This window comes from Chenopodium album, chromosome 10 (genome assembly GCF_948465745.1).
Source record: "Chenopodium album chromosome 10, dcCheAlbu1.1, whole genome shotgun sequence".
Lineage (NCBI taxonomy): Eukaryota > Viridiplantae > Streptophyta > Magnoliopsida > Caryophyllales > Amaranthaceae > Chenopodium > Chenopodium album.
In genome coordinates this window covers 58,856,164-58,876,791 of record NC_137843.1, presented here as the reverse complement: position 1 = coordinate 58,876,791, position 20,628 = coordinate 58,856,164, and the positions used below count along the sequence as shown (strand labels likewise).

General features: G+C 34.7%; 2 protein-coding genes across 2 annotated transcripts; one reads left to right on the top strand and one right to left on the bottom strand.

Moving 5' to 3' along the window:
- Positions 1 to 206: 206 nt before the first annotated feature.
- Positions 207 to 14,290, top strand: LOC145562718 (ATP-dependent zinc metalloprotease FTSH 11, chloroplastic/mitochondrial-like). The gene is made up of 17 exons (XM_081623091.1): positions 207 to 1,025; positions 1,806 to 1,959; positions 3,302 to 3,394; positions 3,993 to 4,081; positions 4,262 to 4,385; positions 4,702 to 4,821; positions 6,114 to 6,164; positions 8,337 to 8,398; positions 8,763 to 8,820; positions 9,279 to 9,404; positions 9,485 to 9,565; positions 10,192 to 10,321; positions 10,425 to 10,573; positions 11,124 to 11,405; positions 11,548 to 11,637; positions 11,720 to 11,773; positions 13,615 to 14,290. Exons 1-17 carry the CDS (start codon positions 442 to 444, stop codon positions 13,765 to 13,767), a joined length of 2,400 nt encoding a protein of 799 aa, XP_081479217.1. The 5' UTR covers positions 207 to 441; the 3' UTR covers positions 13,768 to 14,290.
- Positions 14,291 to 15,585: 1,295 nt separating this feature from the next.
- LOC145562717 (abscisic acid receptor PYL8-like) lies at positions 15,586 to 18,736 on the bottom strand. Its single transcript, XM_081623090.1, has 3 exons — positions 18,296 to 18,736; positions 17,409 to 17,624; positions 15,586 to 16,254 (listed from the first exon to the last, which is right to left on the bottom strand). Exons 1-3 carry the CDS (start codon positions 18,419 to 18,421, stop codon positions 16,036 to 16,038), a joined length of 561 nt encoding a protein of 186 aa, XP_081479216.1. The 5' UTR covers positions 18,422 to 18,736; the 3' UTR covers positions 15,586 to 16,035.
- Positions 18,737 to 20,628: the final 1,892 nt, after the last annotated feature.

Genomic DNA, 20,628 nt, shown 5'->3' with positions numbered 1-20,628 from the left:
TCCTATTACGATATTTTACAACTTATCGTCATCATATAATAATCCAAACCAAAACCTCAATTTAATAGTCCCACAACAACAACAATTAACGTGTGAAGAAGAAGAGGATACAAAATTTCCACAAGAAGAAACCAAACGATTCTTTGTCCCTACTTCCAACTTCCCTAGTCTTTCCTTGAACTAACAACAGTTGTTGACTCGACCGAGTTGCACACTTTCACCACTCGCTCGACTCACCAGGCGCCAATTTCAATCAACCCAATCCAATCCCTCCAAAGATAAGGTTTTTACTCTCTACCCTTCTTCTTCTTCCCTTCTTTTGCCTCTTTCTCTCTCCTCCATTGTTACACCTCCTTGAAGGAGAGAGAAGGAGACAACTTTCAATTCAATATCTTTGAAAACCCAATAAACCCAGAAAAACCCAGAAGCAGAAGAACAATTATGACGACATTGCAAGCTTCTCTTTTGTTGAAACCCCCAAATTCTGTCCCTTTAATCCGTTTATCCCCAATCCTTCGTTTTCGCCCTCTATTTTCTCATTCTTTTGCCCTAAATTATTGCATCTCTCGTTCTCGTAAATTTTCCATTAGTTGCTGCACATTACACCCTCAAAACCCCCACATTAGCTCAAATTCTGACTCAATTGAAAAACCCAGTTCCTCGAATTCTGATTCTTTCCTTGAATTTGATGGTAAAAATGGGGATAATTCTAGTATTAGCAGTAGTAGTGATAGTGGTAATGAGGAGAGTGTTTTGAGAATTGGGGAGAGAGAAAGTGATGAGGAGAATGAGGGTTTTGTGGGGGAGAAGAAGGGGGAAGAAGGTAAATTGGCAATAGTGGTGTTTTTGGTGGGAGTTTGGGTTAATTTTAAAAAAAAGTTGGAGAACATTTGGTTATCTGGGTGGTTGAGTTGGTGGCCGTGGCAGCAGGAGAAACGGCTGCAGCGTTTGATCGCCGAGGCCGATGCCAATCCGAATGATGCCGCCTTGCAGAGTTCTTTGCTTGCTGAGCTCAACAAGCATAGGTTGGAATTTGTCATGGGAATAGTAATTATCTGAATACTTTGATTTTTTATGTGCCTTTTTTTTTTTTGCTGAAATATTTGTGGCAATGTGGGTGAATGTGATGATTGTGTTATTTGGAATTTGTTCAATGTATGCTGGTTGAATTGATATCTTGCTTATTGTTTTTGGGTATGTGACTAGGTCCTGGCGACTAATTTGATTTGAATTTGCTTTGAATTGTGACTAGTAGCCAATTGAACAGTTTTTTACTTGCTACTTATCTAATTTGTTGACAGTGCTTAAGGGTTTAGACTTCTGTATCTTGAATGAGCAGAAGCTGTAACGTATCAAAGGTTGGATCTTTTTAGTAGCAAAGGTTTATAGATTATATAGAGTACTTGAAAGTTACCGTTGCTTCTTCATGTTTGTAGTGTGTCCAAAAAAACTCACGTTTGGGATCATTAGAGCTACTTAGTCTGAAATACCTGAAAATAATAGCTCCATTTGCTACTAATTTGCTTAAAGGCTGAAATTTTGTTTCTTAAAGGTTTTAGAAGTTCATACAGCATTTAAGATTTCATCTTTTTCCCACCTATGGGATTCAGGAAAATTATACTGAATGGTGAAAAGCAAACTAAACTGGTTACAAGGGAGCTCTGCAGCATTGTACCGACTCTGTCTTGCATCTTCATCCCATTTTGTAATTTGTTTTTATTTGTAGCTGCTAGGTTATCCTGTCTCCTATTCTGAAATAATAAGAAGAAAAAAAATGTGATGTGTTTTTTGAATTGTCTTTTCAGCCCTGAATCTGTCATCAAGCGATTTGAACAAAGAGATCTTGCAGTGGATAGTCGAGGTGTCATAGAATATCTTCGAGCTTTGGTAGCTACGAATGCCATTGCTGAGTACCTTCCTGATGAGCAATCTGGGAAGCCATCCAGTCTCCCTACATTGGTAACTTCCTATTCTTTTAAAGTATTATATGCTTTTGTTACATTTCTGTTTGTAAAATGCAAATCTTAATGTTATGCTACTGCTCTTTTCTCTGTCTATGTGCCACTTCTGAGTTTCTTCCATCTGGCTTTGTCCAGTTAATATATGGATTTTGTAGAGCTTAATATGCTGAACAAAGTACCTCCTCTTCATATTCTGACAACAAATTTTTAGTGAATTTGTATAAAGTAATTGATGCCAATATTTGTTTGTCCTCACATCAATTTACCTGAAAAACAGGTTAACCTTGTCAAGCCTTAGATGCAACAGACCTTCTCTTTTAGTCTTGTGCAAATCTTACTTCAACTTTCCCTTTTTTTAATAAAGTTTTGATCAGGAGCTCTGCTCTATGTACTTTGTTGAAGTGTGATTCATTATGCCTTTTATATTTTCCATACATCAAAATATGTATGATAACAGATGCATTAGTTGTACTTTACGAAAAAGTGACATTAAGCGTGATATCTACTTACCAATAAATCAGTACAATTGCGATATTTATACTCACCGAACTGTAACATGGTGGACCCCCTCTTCTACCGTTGTCTTCATGTCACTTGAGGTTTCTTATCTTTTGTTTTAACCAGTGACACCTTGTTGAAACTTGTTAAGTATGCCATTTATGTTTTTCTCATACATTAAAGTTGTAACTCTTTTAAGTACTAAGGATTGTAGGACTTAAATGTAAAAGGTACAAATAATTGCATTGCTTTTACATCAATTTGCTCAAAATAAGTTTAATTCTTTTATGCTGAAAGGCCTGGAACTACCAAAATCCTAGCTGCTGTAACAAACTGGATTTAGTAGGTTCATTATCTAGCTTACTGCTGATTATTAAGCATTTTTCGGTTTCCTCTCATAAGGTTTAAGCCACATAACTCAGAATTACTATTGTGCTGGCATGGCCATTGCTAAAAAGTCTTTGTTAATTTGTGGTTTGCAACTATCTGCAATTCAAATTTATAGAGATGCCTTTTTTTTTTAAAAAAAAAAAAAAAACTTTTTATGTATGACGCTTATGTTTTTCTGTTTATCTTAAAATAATGATCTTTCGGCTCTTTGGTTGGAAGTGACAGAATGTGAAACATATTACGTTATGTAGCATCCCCGTCTGAATATTATTTCCATTGTAGCTGGTTATTGACTTTATGATTCATATCACTTAATTATACTTTCTAGCTTACTTTTTATGAACTGCAAGGTTTGCGTAATTACTTTTGATTATACACTCAATTGTTATCAGTTTAGTGTTAATTTGTCATCACCAGTACCTGTTTCTCATCAATCATGATCCTTCTTGTAGCTACAAGAGTTGAAACAACGTGCTTCTGGAAATACAGAGGAGCTTTCCTTTAACCCTGGAATATCTGAGAAGCAGCCATTACATGTGTTGATGGTAAGGTGGCCTGTTAGATAAATAGTCCTCTTTATGTATGAATTTGTGTTGTTTGAGGGCACTCAGCTGTAGAAATTTTGTGAAACTGTATTGAAAAATTAGAAGTTATTGTCGTACATTCAATCAATCAATCAATCAAAGCCTTAATCCCATAAGTGGGGTCGGCTACATTGTCGCACATTGATTCTATTAAATATTTCAATTGTTATATATATCACGAACCTGAACCATGATGCGTATCCTGGTCTTGGATGAACATATAGTTTAAAAATTATGAACAAATATTTCAACGATTACAAGCATTTTTAATATGCTCATAGTATTTTAATTATATGCTCATTTTTACTCAACAACAACAACAACAAAGCCTTATCATTTTTACTCCTGAAGTAAAAATAAAAAATAAAAAAGAAGGCGAAAAAGGGAGTGTGATTTTTTTTATTTATTTTTACTACGAACTATATAATTTTTTAACTATATTATCATCCTGGACCAGGATGCACATCCTGTTTCAGGACCATGATACACTTTAGTTAAATATACTCCATACAATGTTTCTGTCACTAGTCATAACTCTCTATGGATTGTGTTTATTCAGGTTGATCCTAAGGTGTCCAACAAATTGTCTCGTCTTGCACAAGAGCTCTTCTCTACTATCCTCTTCACAATCGCTGTTGGTTTAGTTTGGTACAAGTTCTTTCGTGAGTCTGTTATATGTATTTATGGTCGCTAGTTATTGTGTAAAATTCTGCCTTGTGTGCAATCAAATTGATCTGTCCATCTTATGTCAGCTCCTCTTCAGCTTTGACACTGGGTGTTCATGCAATAGATTCCTGTCTTGAATTATTTCCGTATTGGTATGCTCAGGATAATGGGAGCTACTGCACTTCAGAAGTACATAACTAGCTTAGGTGGTATAGGAACCTCTGGTGTTGGATCAAGTTCTTCGTACTCTACCAAGGAATTGAGTAAAGAAGTTGTTCCAGAAAAGGTATTATTCTTTCCATAACATATCATCCTACTGTTTGGCTCATTAACACAGTAATATGATCAGTCTTCACTTTAGGTTAAAAGAGATCTAATCAGCTATATAAAAGTGATTTTTTGGGTATTTGATTAATTTTACTTCGTATATGATGGCTACTTGATGCAAGCTCTTCAAGAATCTGATGCAGAAGTATTGTTCTGTTTAGCATATATTACCCTTTTTAAAAAAAATTATCATGCAGATTTATGAAGTAAAATGGATATTTACAATTTAGAACTTGTCATATTAGGGTGCTGATTAGCTGGTTTTTTTTTATCAGAATGTCAAAACTTTTAAGGACGTTAAGGGCTGTGATGATGCAAAACAAGAGCTTGAGGAGGTGGTGGAATACCTCAAAAATCCTACTAAATTTACTCGCCTTGGAGGGAAGTTGCCAAAGGTCTGTTAGAGTTTCAGTTTTGTGTGTATTGAATATGTTGCTTCTCCACTTAATGCCATCAAAATGTTTACCATTTACTTGGAGAATCCCTTTTAAAATCTTGGTTATACGTGATGAATTAGAGAATTTTACAGCTTATGATTTTTCAGTAGCTGAGTATACACTTAAACGTTGGGTACTGTTCTTAGTTTCTTACCTCTCCTCTTGCTCATGCTCTCTGTTACGGTTTTTTTGTTTTTTTGTTTTTTTTTTTTCTCTATACATATCTGATGCCCATCTTTATTTTCTGCTTCTGGTTCTAAACTACCTTTCAAACTCTTCTCTTTCTCCTGTTTTCACTGCCTTGTCGTTCCACTAATTTTTTTTAGGAAATGTTACTTATTGCTATCCCTGGAGTAGTTGGTGGTAACAATGCGTATGTCTGTAAATTAATTAAGCTTCTAGATCCGACTTTCTATTTTTATTGCTGTTCTCTGTAGCAACTTTCCTCTGAGCTACAACTAGTCCTCTGTTTGCCTGTCCATTGTGCCTTGTTGATGTGTACATGCTCCATCTTTAATTCCTGCAGCACTCTTTCTAGCCACCTATTGTGCATTTGACTTCCATTCAGAGAGCCTACCCTCCACATTATAATGTCTGTGACGTTAAATATCTTCTATATCATGCTGTCCTTTGATAGTATGCTTTGTCTAAGTTGTCCCTTTGTCAAAACCTGCCCTGGTCCTCCTCTCCCTGACATATATTTTTCCTAAAAAAAATTATTTAAAACATGATCATTTGTACTTTAGTCAACTGTAGTGTTGAACGACATCAATGACTATTCATTGCTACACATGCCTCTGTTTTGTTTTAAGCAAAGTGTGGCAACATTGAACAAGAAATTTGAGCAGTATCTTGGCATAGAAAAAGGAATTGGTTGCTTAGCTAGGGAAGGTCTTAATGAAAAGATTATGTGCTTTTGTATTGAACGCAGGATATAAATGAGATTTCGAGTAAGTGTTTAGATAGAAAGATAATTCTTATATACAACAAGCATTGATTGATCTGCTGTGTTTTTACTTTTAGTTAAAAATAAAAGTAAAATAAAAAAAAAAAGTATTCCACTGTAGATCTTTCACAAATAACAACTCTCTGATAGTTTAAATGTATGATCTTTTATATTCTTGTTGTTACTACTGTTGGTGTTTTACGCTTTAGTTGTAGCCTGTACATAAATGTCTATTTATAATGGGTCAAAATACTAGAAATTTCTATGTAAACACTTTAACAACAATTTGTATCTCTGATGGCAGGGAATTCTTTTGACTGGAGCTCCTGGTACTGGGAAAACACTGCTTGCTAAGGTACTTCTTTCTCAACCTTTTGGAGCTTCTTGAAAAGGAAATCACATAAGCTGTGTTTGGTAACTAGCTTAGTTGAGCAAAATTAGCTTATTTGACCAACATTAGCTTATTGACTATTAAATAAGCTAATTCAAGGTGTTAGGTGGGAAGCTTATTTAAAGAGCTTATTCCACTAAATAAGCTCTTTTTCAAAAAGCTCATTTTAGGAGCTTTTTCAATTAGCTTATTCAATTCTTATGGTGAAATGACACTTATGCCCCCATTTAATTAAAAATCGTATATGAACTACCTACCCCACAATTAGCTTATTGGTCATTTCACATAATCAATCAGCTTTAAACAATCAGCTATTTACCAAGCACTTTTCTACAATAAGCTAATAAAATAAGTTAGTCAAATCAGTTAATACAATCAGCTAACACAATCAGCTTCAGCTTTCAGCTTTTCCCCAAATACGGCCATAAACTTAGAATGTTATGTGTTGCCTACGTAGTTTAGTTATGTTGCTTTGGATGGGTGCTGTTGTGTGTGATTCAAATTGCTGAACCGTATAACCAGCTGAAGGTTTATGCTCATGTGGGCATTTATGTAGCCGTTGAGGTTAACTGTTACTGAATGTGATATCTTGAATAGACTGAATTTTAAATCAATAGCTACAGATCTTTTATGCTCATGAGGATGCTTACAAAATCAGAATAGTGATGCATATTAGATTTTCTTGATAAATAACAGATAGGGGCTCCCAAATATATTCCTTAAGTTCTATGTTGTTTTTCAGTGTCAGTAAATGAAGCTAGTCTTAGATACATGTTCTCTTAGAGGAGCTGGTAATTTGATTATTCTGATTAGTAGGTGATTTATCTTCCAAGGGGTGATGTTGATGCTGATCTCATAACTATATGCATTTGCTGGTGAATTGTTAGATTCTGACGTGGAATGCCAACACATATAAATTCTGGAAGTGGTAAATTGTTAGATTGAAAATAGTGTTAATACAAATCCATGCCAGAGTCTGTGACCTTGTAAGAATAAGAGAAACATAGAAAGCAAACTTGGAGTCTGGGGGCAGTGAATATGTAATGCTATTCTTTTTTATCATGTTTTGTGTATTACATGCTAACTTCTTCTCACGACCCATAAATGTTGCAACATTTGAACTTTTACACTACTTACACTATTATGATTAATGCGCAAGGAAAAAGAGTCATGTGGGATCTTTTAGACTTGTTTGGATATATACTTTCAAAATACCAACTTTTTATAAAATTTACCTACAGATAATTAATGTGTAAAGTTGTGCATTGGGATTTGGGAACTATGAAACTCTACGTGATGCAATATAAATGGAACGGAGGAAATACTTCTTAGGGTAGATATCCAAAGGTTGTCATAAACTCACACTTATCCCTTTATTATTGACTAATTTATTTACTGTTCATAGCATGTGCTGTTTTTTGTGATGCTCTTCTTTGAATCTTATTTAATAACTTTAAATGTAAATTTTTAAATCAGAGTTAGATCATCTACTCAATATGCTGATCCTCCATATATGGTCATGACCATATTCTAGTTCATCATGAACGGATGAACCTAGTCTATGTTACTTGGACTTTTCATTTTACAAGAAGTACCTGTGTTGGATCCTTGACACTCGGACATGAGTAGAACACTTTGACCCTTCATATTGGGCCAAAATCATGGACAAATTTCTCATAAATAGGTGAGTTGAACATTTGGATACTTAAAAATGTTGGGTATGAGTAACTAAGTTTGAGCAACATAGCTTGACCCTAATTACAAGTTTTTTTTGTTTGTAACTTAGAAAATTTTAAAAGTTGCAATGCTTGAAATTCGTTCATCAAGTATGGAAATAGAAATTAGTCATTGAAATAAGATCAATGTCAAAATGTTAGGTCACTTGCTCCCATTAAGTTCGTTTAAGAATGATGCTTAAATGTTTAGTACTGGTTAGGCTATTTCAAAGAATGAGCTTTGTAGTTTTTTTTATTAAGGTCTATTGTAGACAAAGGCACGAAGCTTCACATTGGCCTCTCTTATGATTAGAGCTTTTCCTGTGCCTGTGAAATAACACCTGAGTGCTTTGGCTTATTGTATATTACTTCTCTTTATGTCTAAGGCTGACAACTTGTTAATGCATCTGGAACTTTGAAGGCTATTGCTGGGGAAGCTGGAGTACCATTTTTCTACAGAGCAGGTTCTGAATTTGAGGAGATGTAAGTGTTTTATCATTGGTGGTTGCTTTTGTGGAAACTACGTTTGATATGCTTTGATAACACTAACACATCTTGGAAGTAAATTAGTAAATTTTTACAAGTCAAATGATTTGTGTAAATATTCCTATTGTATACTATGTTTTGTTCTGGAGATCAACAACCTCACAAACTTGTACTGCGATGTAACTGCTCATAAAAGCAAGTTTTAAATTGATTTTTTTTCTCCCTAAGTCTTAGTGTGCTCTCCTGAAATTGTCTTCTTTCATTTTGTGTGTGCCTTTTGCTACACACTAGATGGATGGTGCTTTGATTCTGGGAAATAATCATCGATGTTCTCAAGTTAAATAATATTTTGTTACTGCAGGTTTGTTGGTGTTGGTGCTCGACGAGTGAGGTCTTTATTCCAAGCAGCTAAGAAAAAGGTTTAACTTTAATGAGTTACACTATCACTATGCTTTTCTGTCTGTTGATCTTTTGCGTTTTAGTAGCTGTCCTTCATAAATTCTTAACCTTTATTGCTATGAGGCCACAAATATTTTTTTTCCTTTTACTGAGTGACTATTATGATCCTTGTACTGAGGGAATATTAAGGTAGATATCTTGCTTGTTTAGGATCATTATCATAGCCCTCAAAGTTGGTTTTTTGTTGATTGATCACTATCCCGTAGCCTCATTAGTATTATGTCTTCAAACCCAATGTCTTAGGTTGACAGAGGCTTCCCTTTGAATTTAGAATTTCACTCTAGCGAAACATGAAAGAATTTCTTTTGGGGGGAGTTCAGCACAATGAGGATTTCGAGCATTTGATGCGTATTCTAAAGATTCATCCTGGGATCCACATAATCTCAAAGTAAACTTAAATATACTACTGTTTATACAGGCTCCATGCATAATTTTCATTGATGAAATTGATGCCATTGGATCAACTAGAAAACAATGGGAAGGACATACCAAAAAGACCTTGCATCAACTGCTTGTTGAAATGGATGGCTTTGAACAGAATGAGGTACATACTAAAAGTTCACATTAATAGTGCAATATAAATTATGCAATATGCAGTAATTCTTAATTTGATATTTGATGCAGGGCATTATATTGATGGCTGCAACAAACTTGCCTGATATTCTGGATCCAGCTTTGACCAGACCCGGCAGATTTGATAGACATGTAAGCTCCATCATCTTATTAAATCAACTGAAATTTAACTTAAGGTCTTCTAAGAGGAATTAGTCTAGACTCTAGAAAGGTGTTGACTGTTCTTTAGAGCAAGCAGGTGGCATTCCTTAAACCAAATAGATCATCTGGAGTTCCTTGATTTCTGGCATTTAGACCTGGACTTTGGTTTATTCTCATTTTTGTTTTATGAAATCTTGAGTCCATTGTAGGTTTGAGCTGGGTATTGATGCTCTAAAATATCCAACTTAGCTAACCTTGGACAGCACACTTGTACTAGATTCAGGTACCCCCAATATTAGTCCATATGGTCTGAATTGTAAAGAATACTTATCAATGTTGTCCCAAGCTAGACAACTTGGGGTATCCGAATGGCCAAATTCACAGCCAACTGTCAAAAAACTGAAAAAAGTCTGGATACTTGTTCTGACAGAAGTCATGGCCCGTCTTATCAGAAAGTAAATCTCATTTCGTGAAAACATAAGCCTTATTTAAAAGATCAAATAGTAGTTTTCCGTCTTGTGATTGAAATGTTTGCTAAAATATTAAACAAGGTTTAAGAATAAATGTTCCTCATAAATCAGAACCTATACAGTTCACTAACATGCCATTATTTTTAGATTGTTGTTCCCAGTCCAGATGTACAGGGTCGCCAAGATATTCTAGAGCTTTATTTACAGGATAAACCAGTTGCAGATGATGTCGATGTCAAAGCAATTGCTCGGGGTACCCCAGGGTTCAATGGGGCAGGTAAATTTATGTCTGTTTTCCATCACACTAAATAATTCCACACATTTCCAAGTTTTGGATGTCTGAGTCAATAAGACAAATGTTTCCTGTGACTTTTCTCCAGATCTGGCTAATTTGGTCAACATAGCCGCCATCAAGGCTGCAGTGGAAGGTGCTGAAAAATTGACATCTTCTCAGTTGGAGTTTGCAAAGGACAGAATATTAATGGGTACAGAGCGAAAAACTATGTTCATAACTGAGGATTCCAAAAAGGTGAGTGTATAGCTTATGAGAAACTTGTACCAAAATGGTCAGACTAGAAAGATAGTATATCTTGAAGACACTTATAGGAGTTAATTAGTTAAGTTAATAGGGATGTGATTGGCATATTTTTTTAGAAGATAGATCCTTCTACCGCCTCACTGAGTATGGTCATCTACAAAATCATCTTACACTTACAATTGCGAGTAGTTGCACCTTTTGTATAAGGGGAATTGTGTGATGCTTTTAGCAAAGATCTATGCATAGTGTCAATGATTTACAGTAGACTACAAAATACAAACATGTGCAAAACAACTAAACAAAGGCAGAAGGACCCCCCACCCCCCACCCCCCCCCCCCCCCCCCCCCACCCAAAAAAAAAAAAAAAAACTACTCCAACTGTACTTGAATCACTAAATTATCTACAAGGGAACAAAAATTTTCAGTTCACAAAGATGAATAGCAGAATAAAGAACATAGGGATTATAGTAATTCTAATGGATGCATATGTAGCACAAAAGAAATGAATAAACAAGCTGTTATCTACTTGCCCTGTCTGCAGCTTACTGCGTACCACGAGAGTGGCCATGCAATTGTAGCTTTGAACACTGAGGGCGCTCATCCCATCCATAAAGCTACAATTATACCACGTGGATCTGCTTTAGGGATGGTCACACAACTGCCTTCAAATGACGAGACCTCAGTTAGCAAAAGGCAACTATTGGCCCGACTTGATGTTTGTATGGGAGGTAGGGTAGCAGAGGAGCTTATATTTGGTCAAGATTACATTACAACTGGAGCCAGTAGTGACCTTAACACAGCGACAGAGCTTGCTCAATATATGGTATGGCTTGGTAAAACTTTTGTTTAGTTATCTTGTTAGAAAGGAAGTACTGGTCTTAAATTTAATTTTATACCCAACAAATAAGTTAATACGGAGTATTCATCACACTTAATAAATGGTAGCACATTGTTTGATTTGCAAGGTAACAAGCTGTGGGATGAGTGATGCAATTGGTCCTGTTCATATCAAAGAAAGGCCAGGTTCAGATATGCAGTCCCGTATTGATGCAGAGGTCAGTTTAAGAATTCCAAATTCTAGTATGTAGTTAAGTTGTTGGCGTGATGACTAATACTCTACTGGTTATTGTGCAATAGGTTGTCAAACTCCTTAGAGACGCATATGATCGCGTGAAGTCCTTGCTAAAGAAGGTTAGTTAAAAAAATTCCTTATCAATTAGCTATCTCCCTACTAGTTAAATAAAAAGACAGTGCTCAAGATTTCATTAAATAAAAAGACAATACGTTATTTTTGTGTTTAAGATATATATATATATATATACCCTAACCGACTTTGAAAAATCATTCGGAGAAACTTATGATTCCTACTATTTGGCACATTCATCATTGTCTCAATGGTCGGGTGAAATTGATCAACATTGTAGTCATGATGTTCCATTTTCGATGATTACTGTTTAAAATGTGTGAATTACATCGACCGGTAGAGACATTTTAACTATTTCCTTGATCTTCTACATTTGTTAAAAATTTATTGTATCTAGAACTCTTTAAGTTCATCCATTTTATCTTCAACTTCGTTAGCCCGAAAATCAACTACGGCCAACATCAAAAAAAAATGTTATAATGTTAATCGTATCACTAAGATTCGAATTCTAATTAATTGTATCATGTAAAATTGTGTTGCGGCATCCATTATAATTTAAATCTAAAGTAAAAAGAAATTTAGAATAATAGCATACAATTTCTATTGCAACATCTTTAGTAGACTTCTTTGCTACATTAGGCTTCTTCTCAACATTCTCAGTAGACTTCTTCTTGGGTGACTTCTTCCTAACATCATCCATTAAGACTTTTTTTAGCGGCTTCTTCCCAACATCATCTAACACTTTTCCAATATCATCAGTAAACTTCATCTTGGGCGGTTTCATTCCAACATCATCATCGGTAGGCTTCTTCCTGGTGGCATGTTTATGTGGGAATTGTATTATATTATTAGGGAGTCATGCACTTTTTATGTATAGCAAATATTACATGACCTAAATTATATATAAATAGCGTAAGACTCCTTAATAATATGGTACAATTCCCACATAAACATGCCACCTAGGAAAAAGCCTACCGTTGACGATGTTGGGAAGAAACCGCCCTAAAGGATGTCTATTGATAATATTGGAAAGGTGTTTGATGATGTTGGGAAGAAGCAGATCAAGAAAGAGTGTGTGGATGATGTTAAGAAAAAGTCGCCTAAGAAGAAGTCTACATGATAAAAAGCTTGATGTAGCAAAGATGTTGCAATTGAGGTTGGATTGCATTATACTAGTTTTCTTTTTACTTTTGATTTAGCTTATATTGGGACGCCGCACCACAATTTTGCAAGATACAATTGATTAGAATTTAATTTTGGTTATACGATTAGCCAATTATAACATTTTTTTTAACGTAGAATTTAGTTGATTTTCGGGCTAGCGAAGTTGAGACATGATATGAATGAACTTCAAGAGTTTCGGGAATAAAATGGAGAAGATTCTCGATACAATAGTTTTTTTTTTTTTACCAATGTAGAAGATCAAGTAAATAGTCGAAATGTCTCCATCGGTCAATGTTATTCACCTTTTTTAAACAATGATGATGGTAAATGCAAATTCCAACATCATAACTATAATGTTAATCAATTTCACCCAACCATTGAGATAATGATGTATGTGCCAAAGAGTGGGAAAGCACAAACGAAGAAGATGAAATTCTTAAATATCTCTGTATGATTTTTCAAAATCGGCTAGGGCATTAATTTAAATACATAGTGTAATTATATAAATCTTAAACCAAAAAAATAATGTATTATGCTTCGAGTATGTGACCCATACCTTTACTGGGTTTGGCACAAGTGGTCAAGATTATTTTACTTGGACTCTCCACTTCAAGTGTGTGACCCATACCTTCACCTGCACAAGTACTCGTGTCCAAGTAACGTAGCTTCTTTCTCCTTTTAATCTAGACTAGATTTATTCTTAACTGTGCTGACATTTTTCCAGCATGAGAAGGCATTACATGCTCTAGCTAATGCTCTATTGGAATATGAGACACTTAGTTCCGAAGACATAAAACGTATTCTTCTTCCATATCGAGAGGAAAGCCAGCTGGTGGAGCAGCAAGAACAACAAGAAGGAGAGCTTGTCTTGGTCTAAAAATCAAATTCCCCTATTCTGTGTTATTCAAGAATTATACTGTGGAGCTGCTGCCTGTTGAGGAACAAGCAGATCGGAGGGCTGACTGCTCGGGCCATCACTGTATATTGTACACTAACATACAACCTTGATACAGTAAGGCAGCTGCAACGATTCCTCTGCTAATGGTCGTCTTTGTTGTATTGTCCAATGGATTTGCCACGCCGATCATCTTTGCAGACTACTTTTACAGAGAACTTCTAGGCTCCAGCGAAGAATCGTGGGGCTTGCAAAAAAAAACTTAGTGTCTAGGGGAAATTCTGTGTAACTTATTATTTTTTCTATATCTTGGTAGATTGATTAGCAGAAATTGTCCATATAGCCGGGTCAGCAAATATTCCTCTCATCTCATACATCCAGACATTCCCAATTATATACGCCATATTCTTCGTATTTCAAATTTGATACTTTTATAGATTGAATAAGGAAAAGTCTATTTTGTTATATGAACTGATGCATTATTAATACGAGTATTATTATTTCAGTTTTTTTTTTTTTTTTTTTCATTCTACCGTAAAGGATAGAAGAGAGTACAGAGAACATTAAATGTTGTACATTCTTCAACAAATACAAGTTTAGAGAAGCTAACCAAGTGACGGATTGCTTTGTTAACGTAGGACAAATGATCATAATTTTGTCAAATCACTTCTCTTTCAAGTGTTTCAACGACTAGCGATTTAAAATTCCCCTTGTGATAAAAGTACACAAAAATATCTTAAAATAATGCTGAAATTACGTCAATTACCATTTAAAAAAAGGCTTGGGGACCAAACTATTAGGATAAGAAAGTCATTTGACATATCCAATAGTACGAAATTACATCCCTACCCTCCTATACATATAACATTTAATTTTCTACCAATAATTGTACTCTAAAGGAAAAACATTGCGTAAACAATTCTAAATCATTTACTCGTATTTCATTTATGTAATTAAAAAAATGAAATAAATAATTTCATTAAACCTTTCCCCCAAAAAAGATCCTTTGGAGATCCAATTAAACAATTGAGATATTCCAATTTCCAAATGTAGTTGAATGGGTAAAATTGTAAATAATGCCTAAGCCTAAGATAGATATAGATAGGTAGATTTGTCTAGGAACAGAGTACTTAAACTTATAATAATAATTAAAAGTGGATGCCTCTCCATTATCTAAACATAACAACCTGCTCCTCTGCATCATTCACCTAAAAAAATAATTAAATAAATAAATATCAATCGTCGCTTTTATTTAGACGGCTAAGGCGCTAACTTAACCGAGCTGATTCATATAAAATTTCGGTTCAATAGAGCTATTCTTCTTACCTTACTAAAAAAAGTACAAGTATTTAGTGATAATAATACGGAGTAATAATAATACCAAGTAATAATGGAAGAATATTAAAATAAGAAGGAAAAAAACTGCAATCACAAGTAGGAAAAGACTAGTAGAAACTAAATATGGGGGCCCGTAACACTTTATACCTGTTAAAAGGGACACCCACCTCACAATGTGCTAGAACAGTTCCATCTAGAAGCTTCTCGGAAATTCTACAACTTTGACAATGAATTTCAATAACCTGTACACTTTCTTTTAGGGAAGAAGGGGTGAGGGGTGAAGGTTATGGGTGAGAACTTAGCTATAGCTAATCGAAGGCGGCCACCGCTATCGCTAAGGTACCGAAAGCATGGTGAGACTAACATACAAGATGTTCTTAGGAGAGTTATCCTCAGATCACTAGCTAACAAAAGATTAAAAGAAAAAAAAAATTGACCATAAGTTTATGACAACGACAGTAATTCACAAATGACGATAAATTTATGGTGAACTGAGAAACACTACTTACAAGCCTCCCTATACCCTAATGTCATTAATTGACTACCTATCAGAACACCTCTATAATTCTCTCCACAGAAGCTATAATACGACGACAAAAGATCTACAATCACCCGTTTAATCACATGTTTATATACAACTATAAAGCATGGACGCACAGAATGAGACTGTAAAGACTTGAGAACGACACAGTTTCCAATTCTTTTCCTCTTCCATGAACGTTTTTAACACACTTCTAAAAGTTGTGATTCTTGGACTGCCTAAAGGCGGAAGTTCGTAAACAGGAACTACAGACAGCAGCCATATCTAGCAGATGGAAGAACCAGTCAACCCCAAGGCCTCTGCAATCCGAACACCTTGGTAGCTTCATTCATGGAGAGAAAATATATCCTCCCATCACATCAGGCTTCTAATCACATCCTATCAATAGGCTCAGTTCTGTCTTGTACAGCCAAACGTTCAGAGACATCAGCAAGAGACTTAAGATTGCACTTGATCAAAGCTTCAACAAAAAAGCATGTTTCATCCTTGGTGTTGCCTTCAGGTACATCAACCACAAATGACTCGATCACCATTGTCCCAGGCCTTCCCTCAATGATCTCTGGATGTAGAGACACCACAGAAGAGTAATTCTGAACAAGAGAAACGTGACTTAGACAAGGTAAAACTCAGTACATACAAAAGGATACATAAAAGTAAAGGCAACAGAAGAAGGTAGGATAAAGATTCCCAATAAACTCTTTCTTTTCGGCAAGAATCTTATAAATTGGGGAAGTTGCCACCAAGTATTCAACCAAAGATTCCAAACATATGACTAAACAGTAAATACCTAGTAAACCCTAATTCCAATGCTCCTCAACAGGCAGTCTTAGTTTTTTGTCCTACATTGTATATGCCAAAAAGGCAGGCGTCCAAAATAAAATAAACTCCAAACTATTTCATTTTAAGAATAATTTTATGAGCATATATCATCAACCAAAAAAATAATCATACATCAAAGATCCAATAACATGAAAAAAGAACCCTGATACAGCCCCTGGGTAGAGTACTAGAAGAGATGACACAAGGGAAAGTTATGGATGAGGACCTAATTATGTTCAATGTTCTCCAACAACCAAACATCCCTCCGAATTGAATTCAAAGGCCTTGCAGGTAACAAAATTACCAACAATAATAACATAATACAAAGGACTTGCAGGAAACAAATTGACCAAAATAATAACAAATGCAGAGGCCCTGCAAGCAAACAAAATGACCTACAATTAAAACATAGTACAAAGGCCATTAAGGAAACAAAATTACCTTCAATAATAACAAATGCAGAGATCTTGCAGGTGAACAAAACGACCAACAATAATAAAAAAAATGCAAAGGACTTGCAGGTAAAAATGTCATGACCTACCATGATAACAACAATCAATATCTGTATTCAGCATCCTCTTCCCTTTTTCTCCACCGATAGTTAAAATGAACATATGCCATAGACCATAACAAGATGTTGGATAACATCAGTTAATCAAATATGCGATATAACCAACTCAGAGTATAGACCCACACACACACAAGGGAAAAAAATGTAGTCCTGCACTGAAACTAAATCACTCCAAGACATTCATTCATCATCATATAGAACAGGATCGACTTTGAATATTTCAGAATAATTAACAAAGTATTAAATGATTAAAGGTGTTTCTGAAACCCAAACCGAAACACCATTTCCCCAAACACGCACAGAGCTACACATACACATAATAATGCAAGGAATCATAAAGTGGAAGTGTCATACCTTTAGCCTATGATCTCCACCAACAATCCTGATACTGAGAACATGCTCATTGTCATCCAGAACCTCCAACCTCTCAGTGCTCGTAGTCGCTGGCAGCCCTGATTTAACATCAACCTCTCTTACACTTCCAATCTCAAGATTTCCCTGCACCACGCATCTGCTGATAAATGGCTTATACTTCTGGGGTTGATCAAATCTCCTCACTAAAGACCAAACCTGACATGCAAACACTACATTAATAGAAGAAGACCCACAAATAATCATACACAACTTCTAACAGAATTCGACAAACGCTAATCGCATCCAAATGAGCAACATAATCAATCTTCTATACAACTTTAAATTCTAACTACATAATCCAACTTCATAACCATTATCCATACCCTTTCCTCCCATTTCGAAGGTATCAAAAATATTTGAAACAATTGCTAACTAATCAGTCCCAAAGTAGAAACTATCTTTATAACACAGCCAGTTATTTATGAAATTCAACAACCACATTTCCTTTTCATCTGCGATATGATTTGTACCACAACTATGAACAAATAATATTCCAGATTTTAATATTCTTTTTTTTTTTTTACCAAATATTGATCCCAAGATTATATGCTCAATTCCCAAGAAAATAAATGCTTCATTAATCAAACTACAAAATACGTATTACCAATTAAATAAACCCCATATTTGCTAAATTCCATAACAACAAATGGATCAAGCTAAATAAACACACCCAAAACATCAAATTCAAACGCACAAAAAAAATAATCAAGAATCAAACTCATGATTTAATCTGGATCCATCAAACCAAATATAATCAAAGAAAAACCAAAACAAACAATCAAAAACAACAAAGAAAAATCATCAAAACAAAAATTAAAAAAAATTACCAAATGAACAGGAGCTTTAATGTGCTTGATTAAAACAGAGCTACATTGATTATCAGCAGGTTCATGCTTATGATGTATCTTAATGTACTCTTCTTCAACTCCACCATATCCGTTTCCATTCATCATCCCCTTTAACTTTCTCTTGAAGAAGACGAAATTGAAATTCAACCCTAAAACCACCGATTAAAACTTCGCCGGAAAGTAATCTCCGGTGGTCGGAAAATCGGCGATTGAATCGATAAACAAACGAGTTGACTCAGTAGAAATGATTAACGCGCTACTACCACCATAGCCAAACAATCTCAAGCTTTCTCTCTCTTCGCTATCAATTTTCTCTCTCCTCTTCTTCTTCTCTTATGAGTGTTTGTTTTTACTCCACTTTTTTTTTCCTTTTTTTTTTTTTTTTTTTGATGTCTGCTTTTCTCGAAGTCTCAACCTCATCGCCTGGGATTAAAAAAGAAGTTAGGCAAATAAAGACAATGAATATTTTATTTTTTAAAAAAAATAAATAAATTAAATTGTTTTTTTGGACAGGAAAAAGATAAATTAATTTTGTTACTGAGGGGGTATTGATGTAATTTTAATTGGGAGAGTATTGAATTGACGAAATTACCCTTGTGTGCGCGTCTTTTTTGTGTTTTGTCTGTTTGTGGATTTGGTAAATCTGGTCAAGGCTATTGGTTGAGATTGGATGTTGCTTATTGTGGTAGGTTTGGCTTAACTTAACCATCTTTCATAGCCTCAAATTAGTCCTCTTTTGGAAATTTTCACTAAGGAAGTCCTTTACCTTTTAAAGTTTCTTAGAATTTATTTCTTAGTAGATTGAATTAAATGGTGGGGTTGCGGTTTTTACGGATCTGTGTCGTGTAAATTTTAGAATCAGTTATTTTTCCAACGATGTCTGTGACTAATTTGAGTTTTCGATCTAACAGCTGTTTCTTGCTAAATCCAAAAATTCCAACTCACTGGTTCCTTAAGGGTGATGCTAGTTAGTTTTCTAACACATAGTTGGTGTTTGACAGGTTGTGTTGTGTCTTGCGTGCTGTAATTTTCTATGTCTCTGTGACGTGTCGGTTTATTACATACGTTTGTTGTCACTAAACACTTAAATAAGTTTTAAATGCTTGTTCATGTGATATCAATAAGGTAGATAAAAAAAATGGATTTGACTTTCTAATTTAGTATTGTTAGCTTTACCATGATGTCTTCCGTGTGATCAGGCAACAAAATAAATTCGGTTACTTCCTTTATTGTGAATTTGGTAACTGTGAATTGAGTTACGGCTTTATTACATGATAAGAGCATATTGTTGTTGGTTCATGATTTTCATCAAGGTTCACTTACCAATAAAGATTGTTATATAATCCTTACGTCTATAAACAAACAATAAATAATGCATTTCTCACATATATTTCAAAAAACAAAAACAAAGGGAGTTGATAAAGCAAACATATTGCTCCATGGATATCATGAACAATACATATATTGTAATTATGTGATGATTTTCGGGGATCATTCCATTTGTCATTTAAAAGGCTTAGAAAAGACAATGATCATAAACAATATTTGTATATTTACCATATATGTTGTTATTGGTGATGTAGAATCCAGAGAAAGACAATTTGTGAAAAATATAAAAAGCTATTGTTGTTACTTGCATAGCAATAATATAGAAATCACCTCTAACATGACAAATTGAAAAGAAAACAAAAAAAAAACTTTATCTTTACTCAATACTTATATTTGTATGTTGGTATTTTTTATTTCTAATGGGTTGAATATTAGCGGGTAATTAAACATGCAACTCATCCTAAATTGCTAGAGTCACATATGCTTCAACATAATAAGCTAAGACAATAAATTAACAACAATTCACCCCATTTGTTATGACTATACATCTACTATTTTTTTTAAAAAAATAATATTAATAATACTTAAAATCTCTCTTACACTAATTAGCCGAAAAACGGTCATATAAAAATACTCTGTATGAAATTATGCTTAAATAAAAGCCACATGTAGACCTACACTAGCTAATTCCATTCTATAGCCTGGATCCAAACCAACCTCAAATTTTTCTTAATTCAACAAATGTGGCTTGAAAATTAATAATATTTCTCGAATATGCTTCGATTTCTAGATTCCACTTACCCCCTCCTCTAGAAGTATCAATTGGGGTATACGGGTCATGTCAAATGAAGTCGAATCTGGTTTATTTTAATTTGAGTCATGTTCACTCAATAATTGAGTTAATACAAGTCAAAAATCTACGATATGATTCGAGGCGGGTCAGTCAAGTCGGTTTTTAACATCTCTACCTCCCTCTCTCCTCC

Excerpts from the sequence above, each read along its gene's own strand:
- LOC145562718 (XM_081623091.1), top strand. The coding sequence starts at position 442 with ATGACGACATTGCAAGCTTCTCTTTTGTTGAAACCCCCAAATTCTGTC. Across the intron at positions 1,960-3,301 it reads CATCCAGTCTCCCTACATTG|CTACAAGAGTTGAAACAACG; the intron begins GTAACTTCCTAT and ends TCCTTCTTGTAG. Across the intron at positions 10,574-11,123 it reads TAACTGAGGATTCCAAAAAG|CTTACTGCGTACCACGAGAG; the intron begins GTGAGTGTATAG and ends CCCTGTCTGCAG.
- LOC145562717 (XM_081623090.1), bottom strand. The coding sequence starts at position 18,421 with ATGATGAATGGAAACGGATATGGTGGAGTTGAAGAAGAGTACATTAAG. Across the intron at positions 17,625-18,295 it reads TTAAAGCTCCTGTTCATTTG|GTTTGGTCTTTAGTGAGGAG; the intron begins GTAATTTTTTTT and ends TTTGCATGTCAG. Across the intron at positions 16,255-17,408 it reads GTGGAGATCATAGGCTAAAG|AATTACTCTTCTGTGGTGTC; the intron begins GTATGACACTTC and ends TCTCTTGTTCAG.